This window comes from Siphateles boraxobius, unplaced genomic scaffold (assembly GCF_051911475.1).
Source record: "Siphateles boraxobius isolate OS27281-9 unplaced genomic scaffold, OSU_SipBor_1 22, whole genome shotgun sequence".
NCBI lineage: Eukaryota > Metazoa > Chordata > Actinopteri > Cypriniformes > Leuciscidae > Siphateles > Siphateles boraxobius.
In genome coordinates this window covers 34,277,498-34,297,363 of record NW_027508833.1, presented here as the reverse complement: position 1 = coordinate 34,297,363, position 19,866 = coordinate 34,277,498, and the positions used below count along the sequence as shown (strand labels likewise).

Here is a 19,866-nt window from a genome sequence, read left to right as displayed (position 1 = left end):
CAGCTGTTAAATGACAACAAAACTGCATGACAAGAAACTTTGTGGAACTACTTAGTTTAGTTTGTATTCCTGAAACTGAAACAAAATTCTCAATTTTGAGCCATATATTTTTTTGAGGCAAAGTATTACTGTGATGGCAAAGCTGAATTTTCAGCAGACATTATACTCTTCAATGTCACATAATCCTTCCGAAATCATTATAATATGTTGATTTAATGCTCAGGAAACATTTATCAACCTCATAATACTTTTCAAGAATCTTAGAATAGAAAGTTCACAAGAACAATATTAATAAATAAAAAAATCTTATGAATTAACCTCAAACATAAAGACCCATATGTCAGATCCATTATAAATTCCCAAGGGAACCCATGACAAGCAAACTTTCTGGGTTGGCCTACATCATGATTAAACAACTTTATGTTTGCTTAACTCTTAAAAGGCTATTTTCAAAATAGTATCTCCTTGTAGAAATCGGAGATTATCGCATCATATGCAGAAAGGAAAAGCTACAAGTTGTTCGATTAATTTAACCAAACATAATACAGTAAAAGTAAAACATGAACCAGCAAGATGAATTTTATGACACATCCTTCATCTCTCTCTCACCTCAGTGCAGTGGCCCTGTCAGCCTAATCCTATTCCTCCTCTCATTGTCAATACCCATCTAATTCTACTTTAACAACAGTAATTGTCTGGTAGAGTAGAGGCTATAGATTTGCTTTCCTGATGACTCCTTGACTTTTTTCCATTGGTAATACTAATAGAATTCCAAATCCTCGCCACTGTGATCGTGTCATGAGTAGGTCAACAGTTATGTCAAGGTCCTATTGGAAACTACACATCTAACATCTTAATTTAGATTTAGATACCCCCCCCCCCCCCCCGTGCTCTCTTGACTATTCCTCTCTCATTCCGTCTTTCTTCTTAAACTAGTCATGTATGAGAAATTGTGAACGGCGCTTTCAAGCCAAGGCGCTCGTTCCATTATTACAGAATTCATTTAATTCTGCGACATTCAATTCTTGCATGTGAATTATTTGGCCTGGGCCATTATTGGATGCGTTCCTGTCGGCAGTTGAAGGATTATAGATTTGATTTCCATACAGCTGGCATCTTCTGGGAGGGACCGGGTGACTACCGCTCATTTATTTTTATTTATAGACTTTTGAATTGAATTTCTGATCAATGAGGGAGGACGGTTTGTGCTCGCACACTAAGTTTCAACTGAAACAAAGAGTGCAGGAGAGAACTCCGAGGAACACACAATTGATTGTTTCTTCGTGTGGGGCTGAGTTTCGGAGGATGATGTACACTGTATCGTCCCGATATAGCTGAGCCACGGCTAGGCTCATGAGAGTGCAGTTACCTTGTAAGGACTGTGAAGGGCAAGAGGCCTTCTGTTTTTAACTGGAAATAGTTCACATTGTGTACTAAAAACACTGTCCTCTGGGAACCAGATGTCATATTTCTCAACAGAATAAGTCTATTTTAACAAATGACCTAACCATTACATATTTGTTCAGCTCCTTTGGTACATATTTACTCCCATGTTTATCATTTTTACAGTAGGTGTTCTAGTTATTCAACACAGAGGGTTTTGACATCACTTACTGTATTAAGACTCATAGGAAGAGTTTCATCTTGTTTCCAGTAAATAGCTACCCGATTGGAAATTTTATTGCTACAAGGTTGCTCTTTGAAGATTTATTTTCTCAAAACTGTTTCATATTAATTCTAGAAGAGACTTGTGTGAAGTTATTTAGGGTCTTTATCTCGAGTAAAATGTATGAAACAGGAGACTACAGTGAAAGTCTCCATTTACTTTCTATTGATTAAGATACCAGAAAACATTTATATGAAATATTTAGATTCTATCACCTGAATGCATTTTTAAAATTTCTTCAAAAGTTGAAGTGTTTAATATAGTGTTTTAAATTGTATGGATTGTGTTGTTTACCTTGTGTTTGCCATGTAAATATCCTTGATGCTAACATGGTGTTAAAAAGTTCATAAACTACGGTCTGGGAACCAGCATTTATTATTATGCACTTCTAAAGACTGATCAGAAAACATTAATTTTATTTTTAAATGAAAAGTATTTTTTTATTAGAAATGACAAACTAATTATATACACAGTTTTTACAGATTCTATTTTAGTAATTTATTTTCTAGTGCAATAACAATTCATTTTCATTTATCATTAATTTTATTTTTTAAATTATATGTATTAAATTAGAATTTTTCATAATTTAAAATGGGTCTTTATAAATGAAATGTATAGATCCCTTTATATTTTAAGAAGCGGGTCCCTCTAAAGGGTATCATAATATTTAAGTGTCTTTGGCAAAAAATTTTTTTAAACCAGATTAAAGTGATCTCATTTGTGTTTTTTTCTCCTCAGAGAAGCTCTAAAATACAGTGAGTTCCACTCTACCTGCAGCTCTGAAGTATTTTTCCTGTTTCTGTCCCTAATTTTAGATGCCTTAACGTCCATGTTCAGCTGCCTTCATCTCATATTATAATACATCTACACCCTGCACGGGCCCACCACCTCAACACACGGCCACATCCAACCATGTACGGTAACAAGGTCAGTGATGAGAACAGGCTCCACAGACTGGGATTAATTTTCCTTTTTACAGTTGCTTTTTATGGTTGCCTCTTTTTTGTTTCATGTGCTCTGGCGGTGCGGAGCTGTTCTAAGTAGGCAGCACTTCATTAGGTCAGCCTGCAGGCGTGAAGGTTCCTCTCATTACTGAACACCGTACCTCCAGCGCCCCGGCGCTGATGGAGCTTAATGGGACCGAGTATGAACTTAAGGACTGATTGAGGCCATTTTCCAATTCCTCAATAATTAATATAGTCAGACATTTTGAAAATATTATTGGTCTTGAGTCAGTGGGCTTAAGGAGGAACTTGTGCTGACCAAGCGTTCCCTTTCTCCATCTTTGTCCCCTTCCGTCTGTCCGTTTGTCTCTTCCAGTATATCTCGATCAGATTTTCACCGGTGTTGGAAAGAGGAGCGAGGGAAGAGCGTAGACTTGAGAGGGGTGAAAAGGTAAATTAGGTTGTCATGCTAATTTAGTGTCACGTGACTGTGTAATTGAATGCATAAGGGAGGCAGTGGAAGTAGGCTGAACTTGACCCATCTAAAACGAGCTGACCTTGAACCCCCCCTCCCCGTTGCTCCTCGCAGACCCACTTGCACCGGCGGCTGCCGATTCACACTCGCGCTGCCCTCAAGATCCATGTGCTAGAGGTCAGCAAATTAAGCCAATAAATCTCTCAGCCTCTCCACGGCTGTAGACATCACTTACATTAAAACAGGACGTTTGCAAATTTTGAGTCTTTTATAAATGTAAATGCAGCCGAACTCTGCCGGATGTTAACTTTTGAGCATTCCTTTTCATAGCTGTACTTTGGTGTCATTTTCGAGGGCATAGTTCATGCATAGTCCATGTGCACGGGCAAATGGTGTTTTGCACATGCAGTACAAACATTTTTTTGATCGAATCGGAATGAAAATGGCTTTCTAAAGCTCTTGTCTTGTTTGCTTTAGCGCTCGTGCTGGAACAGATCCTTCCCGCCGCTTCTCAGAATGTCTTTTAAATAATTCACAACACAATCACACCTGTTTCCCCTCGATCAAAAGATGGATATCACAGGTCATCCATTCTTCCAGATAAAGGTGACCTCTCCTTTCTCCCTTTAAAAGACCGTCTCAGTTAGGCTTTTTCCGAAAGCACCTTTGCTCTTAGGAAAAGACAACTTTTACCTTGTACTTGCTCTCATTATGTTTTGCATCCAAGCCCTGGTGACCTTCTCTTAACTGTGCGGGAAATTTATTGCTTGAAACGCAACTTCTTCTAAGCATGGGGAAACAATGTGCTGCCCGTATCATTAGGAGAAAGAGAAAAGGAGGAGTGTGTGGAAGGTGTGTGTGTGTGGGTGTCGAGGTATAGGATTTAATCAGAGACACAATGAGGGGACAGAAAGAAGGAGAGGACATCTAAGGGATAAGGGCACAATGAGATGCTAGAGATTGAAAGTAGCATGGAGTATTACGGTGTGTGTGTGTGTGTGTGTGTGTGTGTGTGTGTGTGTGTGTGTGTGTGTGTGTGTGTGTGTGTGTGTGTGTGTGTGTGTGTGTGTGTGTGTGTGTGTGAATGTGTATATACGTGTGAGACACAGACCGAGCACAGAGAATTCATTAACTTGGAAAGGCAAGATAGAAGCCTTTGAAGGACAGCCGTGATCCATCTGTCTGTGTAAACTTTAGAAAGCTCCTATAAAGGCTGTATTGTCAGTATTGGTGCAAAATAGGAGGGTTCATTTAAATGCAATTACATTCTTTTTAATTTAGGACTGTTTACATTTTTTGACAAAATAATAAAGGATTTTACACAAAGTATCCCGTTCAAAAGTTCCCACGCCCTTTGGTCCTTAATATGATGCCTTCTATGAGCATCCGTGACATCCGTGATGTTTGTAATCTTTTTTGATAGCTGTGCATGAGGTCCTGGTTTGTCTTAATTGTGACACCTCCAGGTCCTGTAAGTTCGTTGGTTTCCCGCATGCTCTGTACATTTGAGTTTTTTCCCACAGTTACTGTATGATTCAGCTTTGCCATATAATTGATATATACACTAATGGTCAAAAGTTTGGGGTTAGTAAGACTTTTTTGATAAGATTTTTTTGTTTTTGTTTAAGTCTATTATGTGTTGCATTTGTTTGAACAAAAACTGCAATATTGTGAAACATTTCACAGTTGGAAATAGTTGTTGCTTAATATTTTGGTGGAATATTTTGGATTCTTTGATTAGAAATAACAAAAGAGCAGCATTTAAAATCGAAATCTTATGGAACAAATACACGTTTTTACTGTCACTTTAATACACAGTAATCAATTTAATGCACCCTTGCTGAATAAAAGTATTAAAAATCTTACTGACCCCAAAATTTTAAAATATAGTATATTTCTATAATGTAGTTCTATAATATATTGTAGTATATTATCTATTTTATAGATGTTCAAGGAGGCAAAACATTAATAACCAATGGCATGTAAATGTTTGAACAGGATAAATTTGTATTGTCTTGGAATATATGTAAATATCTGTTATGCTGCTAATATATTTTATGTTTTTAATTTTTTAACATTTTAATACTGTATTTTTACAACTTATTTTTCTTATTTTTTTGTTTAATCTTTTATTTATATTTCGTCTTAATTTGATTCTAAAAATGCTAAAACTCTTACAGATGTATTAAACATGAGCACAACTATATAGTACCTTCTGAACATTAGGTTTTACAAAATGTATATATTGTGAGCAATAACCGTAAATGGCGAGTAAAGCTATTGGCAAGTGATTAAACTCATTGTAATGCCAGAGTATTTTTGCATAATCGTCACATTCCAGAGCAGTCATGCCCGTTAGTGAATGCAGTCATTTCACAGGCTAATCAGAAGGAAGATTTATTGCTTTGCTTTTATTTTGTACATTATGTCACTAGACATTTCAATGTGACAATATGGATTGCGCTGTTTTAGAGATGATGGTTCCTGAGAGCGGTTCAGTACATGTAATGACAGGCGGTCTGTTTCCACCACTCGCTGGTTGCTTTCTGTTTCATTGTCTTTAGCACAGTGTGTGGAGATGGATGGAGCCATGTGGGTGAAGCCGCTTCAGTTTCCCCACTGCCGGTGCCTTCTTGTCACGCCAACTCTCACTAGACCAATTAATTATGATGGCCTACTTATGATGTTTAATTGTGATGATTTATAGAGTAAATAAATATATTTGCGAGGACAGCATCTGTTCTATCGGGATGAAAAAGGGTGCCGCTTTATTTCTGTTGTTGTTTTTGCTTTGTTTGTTTATTCCAAAGAAAATTGGACATGAAGCAAAAAACAAAAATGTAAGTATGCTTATTAGGTGTTGCAAAGGGTGTTGTATAAATCTTACAGATTAGTAGCTTGAGGTGTCATCTGCAATGACATTTACCGTAGCTGGTGTCAAACCACAAATTGAAAGGTGGATCTGGATGGCTAAAGGGTATATAGCGGTAAATGTATGAGAACATTGTCTAAATTGCAAATGGAGGAAAAAAGTTACTGTAAAATAACTATTTAAATATTAACATAGTGTTTTCTTAAATTCTTTTTTGCATCCCCAAGTAAAATACTGAAATAGCTGCTTTGGATTTAACTTTTTAGTGTTGACTTGGTGGCCGTGCTATTGAAAAATATTTTGAGTCCTTGGTATGTTTTTATGTGTGTGTGTTCAGAAGTTCAGGGATGCATGAGGCGAGCGGTCCCCCTGGTGAGCAGGGCCGGCCGGGACAGGGGCTTGACCCTTCCTCTGACCCCTCATCATTTCCGCCGGCAGGTGACGCTGGCAATTACAGCCCCGACTACTGGCCGCGTCCGGCTGCTTCTGTAGGGCCGGTGATGAATTGCAAATGGCTGGCACCCAGCGCACAACTCCAAACTCAAATAAATCTTCAGCGTGTAATAATGACAGGAGCAGGGAGAAGACTGGCAGCTATAACAAGGCAGCCAGTGTCACCCACTTACGCCAGGCTTTCAAGATCCATCATTACCTGCCAGGCCCCACGCTAAGGTGAGCCGGACATGCAGGCCCAAAAGAAAGATGTGTTGTTTGCAGTGGAGCATCCAGCCAGTCCCATCTGGCATGCTGCAAATGGGATCCCAACCCGCCCCCCCCCATCTCCTACCCCCTTTTCAGACTAGTCTGACAGAATCTGTCTGTCACCTCAGGTAGGTTTCGGACGTCCAGTCACGGCGAGAATAGACCAGGCTGTGCGCTCTGGTTATTTTTTTAGCATATTAGCACAATGATGTCATCAAGACCAGGGAACATAGTTTTGTCCTTTTAACTTGATTTTTCTTCTCTTTTATTTTTGATAATGATAAGGAGAAGGGAGGAAACAAGTTCGAAACATCCCGATCTCAGACTCTTGTATGAGCACCATGGCACATTTTGTCGAAGCATGTGTGCTAACCACTTAAACTTGACCCCAGTAATGGATCAGAATTTTGACTTTTAATTTTCTGTCTTTTTTTGTCTTCATATATATTGTCTTATATACTACCATTCAAAAGTTTAGGGTCAGTAAGAATTTTTTGCTGTTGTTTTTGAAAGAAGTCTAAGTCATGATCTGATTTAGTCTCATCAGTCTCAGGGCTCATTTATTTGACCAAAAATACTGTAAAAATTGTTTTAGTACTACAATTAAAAATACCCTTTTTCCTTTTTTAATTATATTTTAATTTATTAATTTATTCCTATGATGGTTTTGGCAGCCTCTACTCCAGGCTTCAATGTCACATGATCCTTCATTTCTTATCAATGTTGAAAACAGTTGTGCTTCTTAATATTTTTCATACTTTGTGATCAAAAATAAAAAATATTTTAATTATAGAAATATAATCGATTATGTTATATAATAATTATATTTTATATATATTATATATTTTTTGATTTGGACAATATACTGTATTTATAAATGACAATTATATGTTTAAATTATATATATAATTTAAAAATATAATTTTCCTTTATACAGACAGTATATTGTCCAAATCAAAAATATTATTTATGAAAAATATTTTAATGAGCTTTGCAATTTTTAAATAATAAATTATTTTATAAATCATAATTAATGTTTTAATTAACATATTTTTTTGATCAACCTTTAGATATTAAGTAGACAACATGCCATTTGTGGCAGTTTTTCCTTTCAATTAATCTCTCACACAGTTAGCACCAACTGATCACAAATGCCTTAAAGTCAATACTTTCTGTGAGTAATAAACTTTCTGTGAGATTTAGCAGCTTGCTGTAACACTCATGTACATGGCTCATCAGTGACCTGGGAGTGCTGGACCCAGACCCTGTGAATCCCCTCTCCTCTTTGTATTGTGTTTGGTGATAAATCTTTAGCTCCCTGAGAGGTGCGGGACTGATGCAGATGGGTGAGAGGGCGATGAAGCAGCACCTAACCATGGCCTCTCTCTCTCTCTCTCCTCCACCCTCTCTCACTCTCTCTCTCTCTGGACTCTGATTGCCGTATAAACAGGGGTGTCAGGAGCTGCAGATATCACAAAGTGAAATTTAGGCAATTTGTTTCCACCCAGTCAAAGGCTGTTCTGTGGCCTATTTTTGGAGGCCCCTTTGGTGGCCTTACCATACGTTTACACATAATTTATTGTGGCACTGTAACATATGGACTTTTCATCACTGTCCGGTCTCTCTCTCTCTCTCTCTCTCTCTCTCTCTCTCTCTCTCTCTCTCTCTCTCTCTCTCTCTCTCTCTCTCTCTCTCTCTCTCTCTCTCTCTCTCTCTCTCTCTCTGTCTCTCTCTCGCTTACGCACACGCTCTGAATCAATTTTTCTTCAATCAACTTGAACATTATTTTTCCTCCTTCTCTAAGTTTCGCAATTCCTTTAATTTTTTTTTGTCTACTCCAGACATAGTTCATAACAAAATTTGAATGGCAAATTATTTCATAGTGCACACCAAGGCTAGGATATAAATTAGTAACTGAGGTTTTGAGTCGTAACTCCAATTACAAATATGTTTTTTTTAGCAATAGTTTTGTATGTTGGTTTCAAGTACCCAAGTTTTTAACTATAGTTCAAAGCCCTTTTATTTTAAATACATTTTTGTGAATTTGGTCCTCCAAACTAAATTCCAGTATCATTATATTTTTGTAATCGCTGCTGTTCGATAACAAGTGAACACCATACAAACTATGCTGGTTGAATTGCGTTTTTAGACACTAGTCTCAGTCTTTTTCACTAGACTTTTTTTTTTTTGTGCACAATTATGATATTTTGTCTATTGTAAAAACTGAAAATGTTCAGTGGTTTCCTAATGGAATCTTATTTTTAGAAATTAGTTTAGTTGTTGGAGCGTTGGTGTTGTTGGTAACGTTGAATATTTTCACATGAATAAGATGTATAACATACGTTAACACACTGCTAATTAAACAGCGGCCACTGAGCACACGTTAGATTTATCATTGTAACGTGGTCTGGTAATTTGCTGGTGTTTACGTGGCTAATGTCTCTAAGAGCTCTGATGATGGTATGATAGAATAGTGATTGATGTGTGACTGGACACCATTTCAAGGACTGCATTTTCTGTGTATGTTGAATAGAAACCAGCTTCATACCGGCTCCTGACCGTGACATATTTATGTGTTATTACAGCGTTTCCTGCCATTACTGAAGCCTTGTCATACTGAATGTAAATGATTGATCATTGCTATCCAGTAAAAAGTGCTTGCATCACTGAAATTAAACTCAGCAAAATGCATTTATTTAAAATTAATTTTTAAGAAGCTCTTGCATGGATGTTTTGATAATCTGCATTTCTTCCTTTGTTTATTTTATTATTAACTTTAAAAGAAATAGCATTAATGGTATCAGTCACTAAATTATTTTAAAATATTTATATTACAGTTTAAGTTATTCATTCAAAATAAATACTTCAGTTTTATTGGATATTTGGATACAATACACCTACCTCAAATTTGTAATTAATTGTGCTGGATTACTATGAAATTAAAACTAAACATTACACTGATTTAAATTGTGTTCTTCCAGCGGGACATAATTCTTTTAGTTAATTTCAGCATCACATTTGATGTGTCATTCATGCATGTGTTTGTTTAAAACACTTGCACTTATTATACACATGCTGTAATTTCTCACTGAGACTCTTTGAGAGATATTCAGTGATGCTTAGCACTAGTCTGGCTGTTTAGTTAATGGATGAGACGTGTTACCGATGTCTCCCTCTCTGATGTGCTGGAGCCGTAACCTTCACAGACAGAATAGCAGTTTGTTTCTGACTCATCCGCCTTACATTTATAAACATCAGCATCAAAGCTTTAGTTTTCAAGTGAAACTGGAAATCCCCTACCTTCAGATGCACACTCTGATGCACTGTCTGTTTTTGTCACATGACTGCATTCATATGAGGTCATGAGTTTGTCACCTCAGCACTTGTCTTGGTCTATTCTTTGATATATATATATATATATATATATATATATATATATATATATATATATATATATATATATATATATATATATATATATAAAAAATTAGGATTTATATATATATATATATATATATATATATATATAAATCCGAATTTTTTATTAAATTACATTTTGACAGAATAATTAAGGATTGTGATCATCACATGAAAAGTTTGCTGACTGTTAATAATGAATTATAAATCATTTGATAGCTGAATTCATTTTAGTATTTTTCCATATAAATCTAAAATCCTAAATGTTTGTGGATTTTAATAGATATTAATCATCAGTTAATATCTGTTTGATTTTTGACAGTAAATACAGAAAAGTAGCACAATTTCTTTATCAAAGTGGCACAATAAGAGAATGACGTAATTACTAGATTAGATTATTAGATTTAAACTATTAGGCTTACTATTGAATTAAAAAATAGCAAGGAATGATACGTAATATTTTGGTGGTTATATTCTGTTTAGTTTTTTTTGATGCAGGCGAGTACATTTTTGTAAAACCCCACTTTTAAAATATTACTTAAATGACAAAAAAGAAATGTGTTATGAATAATTTCTACACCTTCAGTTTGGGAAACACTTTGCCTTTTGTTATTGAGGACTGACTTCTCACTTTGAGATTAAGATGATTAAAATTGATTAAAGTTCTCTGTGGGAATGAACTTAGTCTCCATTAAAACACTAAAACCGGTACAATTTTGTAATGCCTCACAAAAATGGAAAGTCAAAAATGAGCCTCTGATAAATTTTTCCTTCTGCGCTGTGCAATTGATTATTTTTGCCAAAAAGTTCCCCTGGGGACCCACTCTGGGTTTATATCCCCATTCGTTCACATCAATATATCTATCCTGTATTTTTATGACACCCTTCAAAATTGTATGCTCTTATGAAACCGCTGCATGACCACGTCTCTCCTGTTGGCATGTGGAAGCCAAACTTCAGATCAATTTAAAAACAACAGCAGCACTGTTCTGATCTAGCTGTGGGGGGTTTAATAAGTTGTCAGGTTGTTGCTTTACTTTTTACTAAGTGTATGGAGGGGGATGTTTAGAAATGTGGATTGGTGTGGTGAGTGTAATAGCAGGTGACGGCCAGGAGCAACATTCGGGGGACGTTATATTGTACCCCATGCAGCCTCCAAGAAACCTGTCCCTCATATTAGCACAGTCTTTTGTTTCAGTGAAGTCAAATGCAACAATAGTCTCCTAGATTCCGTGCTATATTGCTGTGTGTATAAAAAATAGATTGTGTGTGTGTGATTGCAGGTTTGCTGCTCTGTGACTCATGTTGCCCTCAGTTAGCCAGCAGAGGCCACTCACAGCATATCATACAGCTGACAGTCAGACGCTACACACAGTTTTGAGTGCGTTCACCAGCACACACACATTCCCACAATCAGACATCCACATGCATAGTCATTAATATGTGTGTGTACTTAAAAGCATTTGCGTTACATTTGAATTCATTTAGCATTTTATTTAGCTTTCTCTCAAATTAACTTTGTAATAATACATTTTTTTTGCTTTTCTATTACGTTTAGAATTACAAAATTCATATTTTATATATTTAACTATGTAAATATGCATACATATTTTATAACTTTAAGTATGTAAATATGCATCTAGTCTTTTGTTCCCATTTTAGCATTTCAGCAAGCCTTCTAGGCTGATCAGATGCAGACGATCATCAGTCAGTTGCTTGTAAAAGCTGATAAATGATTTATCCATGAAAAAATATTAACTGGAGTCCGGACAATTGATCGGCCGATGATAAATGCAAGGCATGTGGATTACAGGGGAGAGCCGAAAGGCAGTAAATACAGGTGTCATTTTGCTGAAGCACACCATGTTATACGCTGCCATCATGCGACTCTAAAATCACCTAAGAGTGTCATCTTATAGATTCATCACACTCGCATATGGCTTTTTTAATCCTTGCCCTTTATGCCATGATATTATAGTCCTGTGAATCTTAAAAATAGTCCTTCATCCTTTAATGGTTTATATAATCAAAATGGAAAAGTAGATTAATTTATCTTTATTGATTTATGCTCTTAAATCCATTCATTTCCTAGATTTAGAATTGTACACTGAAAAATGAAAAAAAAAATTCTTTGGTTAATGAACAAATAGTTTTTTTTAAACTAACAGTACTTGTACTAACAATATGTAATTATGCTTAAAAAACAGAACAGTTCTGGTTTAAAACGCACAGTGCCAGTCTTGTCTCCCCGATCAAATCAGCAGCTCATCCCGTCATACAGTAGCGTGCGGTACGCCATGATCCGCCTGAGAAATTAAAAAAAGGGAAGTGTTTCTGTCAAACTAAGCCCAGGATTCACGATCCAATCCACCACAGAGGACTAATGAAATCATCCTAATCCTTCCACCTCCCCTCACCCTCCTAATGCACATTCATTCACTATTCTAGCTTTACCAGGGGAAAGGGAAGCCAAATCAATATAGTCCACAGCTTTGAAAAGCGTCAGGAAATAAAGCCTCAGAAATGAAGACATATGTGCTTGTTTCGTGCATTGCATTTCGTCTCATTCCGCATGCTTTATTCAATTGGCAGTAAGTAAAGGAAATATCTCACTGTTAAAGGCATATAAGGGAATAAACCTAATCACTCTTCAGCCCTTTTTCTTTGTTGTTCTCTCTCTCTCTCTCTCTCTCTCTCTCTCTCTCTCTCTCTCTCTCTCTCTCTCTCTCTCTCTCTCTCTCTCTCTCTCTCTCTCTCTCTCTCTCTCTCTCTCTCTCTCTCTCTCTCTCTCTCTCTCTCTCTTTCTCTCTCTCTCTGTCTGGCTGTCTGTCTGTCTGAAGGTTGAGGAAATTCCAGCCTTTGGAATGAATCTTTTCCTGTAATCGGTCCCTGAGGCTATGTCATAATTCTGTATACAGTATCACGATAATGACATTCCAATAATCATACGCATCATAAACCCAGGCTCTCGGGTTTGCAGAGTGAGAACGATCAGACGCTCTGTGTCACGCCGCTGACCTGTAATGGTACAATGATGTGATTGGCCATAATCCCGCTGTGGATATGAGTTGCATTAACTTTTAATAATGGTTTCCCCCTCATTTAAAATAATTTTATTTTATTGAAAAAATTCAAAAAGTTTAAATAAAATAAAAAACACTTAAAGTTGAAGAAATTGAACTATGCCACTAGTGTAACTAAAAAGAATTACCAGCAAAAATAATTGTTTCAAACTGATTTTCCGAACAGTATAATTGATCAGACAATCCTATAGCGACACCCCAAACTCATGCCATTGGTTGAGCCACTGTTGCTATTGATAAATAAACAAACACAAAGAGAAACTTGATTACACTTTCTGGAAAGATCAATGCAAATGCATTATTTTATGTTTAAAAAAATAATAAAAATCTTGGTTAGTGTAAATCGACACTTTATTAAGCTTTGATTTGAGTGTATTTATAGTGTGTATCTAGCACAGCTTCACCTAGCACACACACACACACACACACACACACACACACACACACACACACACACACACACACACACACACACACACACACACACACACACACACACACACACACACACACACACACACACACACACACCTTTTCCACTCCGTTACTCCCACTTCTCAAAAGACTACTTTCTTAAACCCACAGGTAGTAAACAACCAATTTTATTCTCAAGAATAGCCTCAGCTTCCATCAACCTCATGTTTATTTTCGAGCAGTGCGAGGGGAGAGAGCCCAGCGCAGAGTGGTATTGTGATATTTGTGCTACGATAAGTCCATAAATAAGATTAATACGGCATAGAGGAGGTTGTCGGCAGGCAGGGCTAAAGGAAATAAGTTGGCTGTGAACAGAGAATACTGTAAACTGAATGAATCAGTGGGGTCCAGGGCCAGATAATGTGATCATGAGTCCATGTAACTCAGCATGACAATGGGCGCAGGCTTCTCTGCCTCCATGCTTCACTGTTGAGAATGGATTACAGAGCTCCAGTGGCACGCTGTAGACCCATTTTCAACCTGCCACTGAGATAGCAGCCAGATTAAAGTCCACACATGCACATGCGTACACACACATGTAGCCAGCCAGAACAGAACCAGACGTGACACTAACATAGACGTGTCCATACACTCCATGAACACACATAGTCGACATACAGTACACAACCACAAGTAGAAGTGAGTGTATCTGTACATTAAAGATCCTATGAATTGGTCATCAACTTGTGTTGATGTGTTTGACCGTTTGGGTGTGTCATATCAAATGACTTAAATGGTTAATTGGCTTTAAATTAGTCAGTCACCAACCCTCATTTGCTACTTGTTAGTCAAGAAGGTGGTAATACATGGTGTTGCTTTCTCATTCTAGATAGGATAAAAATTAGTCTTTTAAAATGTGTATATACCATATTTGCCAAAAGTGAATTGTCAACTACTAGGTTACATTGGCATATAAAGTAGTATAAAGTAGTTTTTGAAAGAAGTCTATTATGCTAGCCAAGGTTGCATTTATTTGATCAAAAATACAGTAAAAACAGTAACGTTGTGACATATCTTTACATTTTACTTATTTTACTAACTGTTTTCTATTTTAATATATTTTTAAAAGTAATTTATTTCTGTGATGGCAAAACTGAATTTTCAGCAGCCATTACTCCAGTCTTTAGTGTATCATTGTCCTTCTGAAATCATTGTAATATGCTGAGATTTTTGCTCAAGAAAAATGTTCTCATTTTCAATGTTGAAAACACTTGTGCTGCCAAATATTTTTGTGGAAACCGTGATGCATTTTTTTTAGGATTAATTGATAAATATAAAGCACAGTCTTTATTTAAAATAGAAATCTTTTGTAATATTACAAATATCTTTACTGACACTTGATCAATTTAATTCATCCTTGCTGAATTGAAAAGTGTTAATTTCTTTAAATAAAAATATGCCTCAAACTTTTGAAGGGTAATGTAGAGGACTTCAAATCTAATAGACAGAGACTAAAACACACAAATCTCACAGACTATACACATTATCATAATACAATATGCAAATCAATCCAGATGACACGCTTGCATGCCTGTACACTTCGATTGTCCGCAGGCACATATGCACATCACACAATGTGAGAAACACTCGCACAATTCCAAAGACTACATCTGACAAGTTTTCATTGGCCTGTTGTATGGATTGGTATATACACAGAAGTAATCCTTATTACCCACAGTCCTGGGGGACCCATTTACATCGATTTCTCTTACTCCCTCATTTTTTCTCACTTTTTAATGCTTATTCCATGAATCATTTGCCTTTCCACACTCTCGCTCGCGGATTACACACATTGGCCTCCTCTCCCGTTCTCACAGTGCTCTCATGCTCTTTATCTCAGCATCGAGCTGCCTCCTGGTGCTCGGCGGCAATTTCAATAAGTTGTGGGTTCGACGCCCTTATTTAAATCACTTAGAGTGGAATGGCACATAACAACAATAACAAATTACTATACAGTCAGTCTCTGGTGCAATTAGGTTACAGTATGATTAAATACGAATGCTGTCTAGTTGCCGGTGTGTAATTTGGGCCTAGCAGGAGGTTGTGGGAGGCCAAGATGATAACAGTTTGTGTGCATGTGCGTGTTTGTGCTGTCTGCCAGTGGACCACTTCATTACTGGTGTGTGTACACTCGGCACGCGGTGGGAGGGAGATAGCCTCCCTGAGGAAGAGCGCACTGCATCTTCCCCCCGCTGACAGGCCCGCATACATCACCAGCCTCCTTCCAGTCAGATGCACTTCTCCCTCCGCACTCTCCCTTTATTATCCATTTATTCCCCTTGCTCTTTCTGTCTCTTTGCTTCTCTCACCTTCTCTCTCTCCCTTTCTCTCATCCACCCCCTTTTTGTCACCCCTTTGATTTGTTTCTCTTGACTTTCTTGCTCAACAGTCTCATTATTATCCCTGAGTATCATTAACATTAATTATTATTCTTGAAGTTGCCCTTGCGCTGTTTTAAACACAAACATGGGTCCCCAAACATGAACTTGACACTTCACACATCAGCGAGGATAAGACTAATTCTGAAAAGTATTGGTAAATAAATATATATTAAGATATTATATTAATAATTAATATTATAATTTAAAAGACACATTTTACCTGCAATTGTTCCATGCTGAGTGTTTATTTTAGACTCTGTCTGTACATTTAATTGAACTATATATGCAGTCACCTGTCTCTCCTCTCATCGGATAAGTTCATTTTCTGGTGGACGCAGCCAGAGCACTTAAATTTAAAGTTGAATCAGAGCCTCTTTTCATTTCATCCTCTTTTTTTCCCCGTCTTTTCTTTTTTTTTTTTGCCTAATGTGTTACACCATCAAGGCAATCAATACCATCATGGCAAATATTGATATCAGATATTTCCCAGACTATGAAGCAGTATCCCATTGAATGCATAGATTACCATGCTTTTTTTTTTTCTGCTGCCTTTTGTTAAGCAGTAGCAGCAGGCATGTAATCATGCCAGAGAAGAACTTAATGATATGAAAGAGAATTGATTTTCCAGAAAGAGATTCAACTTTGATAAGGTATTAGTATATGAGAGAAAATGCTGTGAATCTTCATTATGGCACTTGATATGCACTGGCACCATTATTAATAGAGAAAAAGAAAGACAAATGAATCTTGAAAATAGATTCTCACATTTAAGAAGGAGATAGAATTAGGTGTCTAGTTGGAGGTGTCTAGTGCAAGTTTAATAACACTTTTCTTTGAAGATAATGCTGAAATTAGACAAAAATGGAGATACAGTGAAAATTCATTGTTCTGTATTAAACACGAAGGATTTGTGTGTTCCTTGGGATCAGTTTTGACCATATTGGTAATGCAGAGCAAACAATGAGAACCCAAAAGATAGATGAAATGGTGTGAAAGCTCCAGATGAAATTTACTGACTTGACTATTCATTTTCAAGAGTATTACTGGAGATTGGAAGTATGAGTTAGTTAGAGGATCATGGGACACTGACTTTACTGGGTGATTTTTTTTTTCTTCCTCTGAAAATACGTGACATTATAAGGTCTTTTTCTGAGGGAAAATAATCTGAGAAGCAGGAGATTTAAGCAAGTGTCAAAGATCATGGGAATAATAAATTCAGGAAGGTGCATCCAACATTCCTATGTCATATGTCATATCTGACATGCTCATTCTGACATGCACTGTAATGCAATAAAATGCACATTTTGTACCGGCACAGTTTGGATTGTAGTAATTAATAGTTCCCCCTAGTAATGTTCCATTTTAACTTTGATTTACTTTTTTATGAATCAGTTTTCATATGGCACATTATGATATATCATTTCTGCATATTGCTACTACTGCATATATGGTGTGCGACATGAATTAGGCATGTGTTATTGTGTTTATGGTTGGCCATCAGAAGCGAAGTGCTCATTAAAAACTGCCAGCAGGTAAAACCTCTTTCCTCTTCTCTGCTTTTCATCCCTCTCTCCCTTCATCTTTCAGCATCATAGTCTGTTCTGTTTTTCTGTGTAGAGTTGGTCACCCTTGTTGATCCTGTCCTGGCTCAGCAGTGTTTAAACTGCATTGTGTGACTGTCAATCATGAAATATACTGTCCTCAATGAAAAGAGCACTTGGGGCAAAATACTGATGCTGCACGGATGTTGGAGAAAAAACTGGCTTTAGGGTGCAATTACAGTAGAGGTTCCTCCAATCAGGTAAAGTGACCAATTAAAAACATTCATAAAATTCATTCATCCAATCAAACAGAGAAGTCTTGTTTAAAACATGAATTCAAGGGAATTTTACTTTCATTCAAACACTTACTTTTTTGCACTGATATAGGACCTCCCATATGGCCGATTTGCTTTACTATAATTAAGTAAACCTCAAGATTTTAAATCTGTGTTGACTTTCTCAGACTCACTGACTTATGCTCATATAAAGGTAAGACAAGTGCTGGTCATTGAGGGATTGTTTCATTTACAACTCTGAGGTCTTTCCTGATGTTCATCAGTGGATACAAATCACTACCTTTTATCACTCTGGCCCAACAAAGCAAATTCTTCAGCTGTTATTCATCTTCAAGAAAAACTTGATGTACCTCACCCTGTACAATCACAGCTTTATCATCTGTTAATGAAGGTTTAGTTTATTTGCTGGCCTTTGACAAACATTTTGTTGATGATAGAGATAATTTGATAATAGGAAACGTCTGTTTGCCAAATCTATTTGGTTACAGATCTAGGGTGTCATTTTTGTGGTGAATTTATGGAGTGCAATTTGCCCTGCCACATGATCATGTAGTTATTTTAAATGTTTAATTAAAAAATCTTTTTAAAATACATTTTTAATCATTTTAGAAATTCATAAAAATTACACTTATGGTAGCATATTGTGACAATTAGTAAAACAATGTAAGGAATGTTTGAAAAAAACTTTTGGTTTTATATTGCACACTTCGTATTTAATATTATTTAATTAATATTGCAATAATAATTAAAATATGATTTACTATTATAGTTATTGTCTTTAATATTAAAATGTGTTTCGTGTAGTCTAAGGCTGGTTACAAATGTAAGATGAAGGAGTATTATGCACATTAAGGTATACACCATGTTTAAATATAAAGTTCATGACAGATATATCATTAATCGCATATTTTTACTCTTCCATATCGGAATCAGTATTAGGGTCAAAAAAACACTGAGTGTCAGGCTATAATTAATCAAAATACAAATTTGTAGTGTTTGAGATTGTTGTAATTTTTTGTGGTGATGACTGGCAGCTGTTGTGAACTAATGGATCATTCATCATGACATTTTTGCGTTACACACAACAAGGGCTTGAGGAACACAGTCGAAGGTTCGATGCTTTCAGTGCGGTGCCAGTCGCAGCCTAATGAAGATTAATTCACTGAAGCTCAGACAACAGGCGAAAGAAAGAAACTTTGCTCTGTATGTCTTAGTATGTCTTTAGGGCTGCCCCTCTCCCACCAGCCACTACGATGAAACTAGACAACTGTCACACCACGACACGTCACACTCCTGACACAGACTGCTCGCTGTCACATGGCAGCTTTTTCACACACCCTATCATTGTGTTCTTTCGTCGTGCATCACATGCACTGCGTTACTTTTCCGTTCCAGCAGCGCAAAGACCCTCCCTCTGCAACGATTCAGCGCTGTTCAGATGGTTTTATTTTCTATTTGTCCTCTCAAGCTAAGGCCAAGACTTACATCTTGCAGATGTCTTCAGCAATTTCCCCTCTGTGCCGATCTGGCCATGGGGTTATCATCTTTTAGCCCTTTTCATTTCTTCTAAATGCTGTTTTGTCTTCCCCTGCAAGTTTGTTTGTTTATCTGGCTTTGGCAAGCTCTACTGTTTCCTACTTGGCAATGTTGAAAATTGCAGGGTGAAAAAAATTCACCTCAAGAGGATGCATGTAATATCGCATGTGACGGCGCCTTTTGCGGCCACTTAGCTTGCTAGCACAAGCGCCTGATCCTCTCCTCTCCTCTCCTTCTTCTGTGCTGTGCACTTTCAGTTTCCCCTGTGGGGCAGTGATGGCTTGTGACAGTGGCCGCTGCTGGCTTAGGCGGCGCGTGATTGTGCAGGGAGAGTCACGGAAGGAGGCAAAGAGAGATAGGGTTCTCGGCCCCCTTATGTTGTGACACTGCCAGGGCCCCCTACGCTGGCACTACAGCTGATGCTCTGTCCGGCCCCATCCCCGTCTGCTTGACGCTGAGCGGTCTTGCCAAATGCCAGG

At 37.1% G+C, this 19,866-nt stretch overlaps 1 protein-coding gene across 9 annotated transcripts in view; it reads left to right on the top strand.

The window, feature by feature from the left end:
- Positions 1–19,866, top strand: part of esrrga (estrogen-related receptor gamma a) — a 276,809-nt gene that overhangs the window by 9,504 nt on the left and 247,439 nt on the right. For 2 of the 9 annotated variants that reach the window (XM_077239809.1, XM_077239808.1), the window contains exons 1-2: positions 2,668–2,810; positions 2,987–3,061. The exons of 3 other annotated variants lie outside the window; for them this stretch is intronic. Coding sequence is in view for 1 of the 6 variants with exons in the window: in XM_077239804.1 (XP_077095919.1) it covers positions 2,579–2,593 (15 nt within the window). In the remaining 5 variants the exon portion in view is untranslated. Of the gene's footprint in view, positions 1–2,481; positions 2,594–2,667; positions 2,811–2,986; positions 3,062–19,866 lie in introns of those variants that run through there. 4 more of the 9 variants (XM_077239798.1, XM_077239804.1, XM_077239799.1 and 1 more) reach the window with 4 other exon arrangements.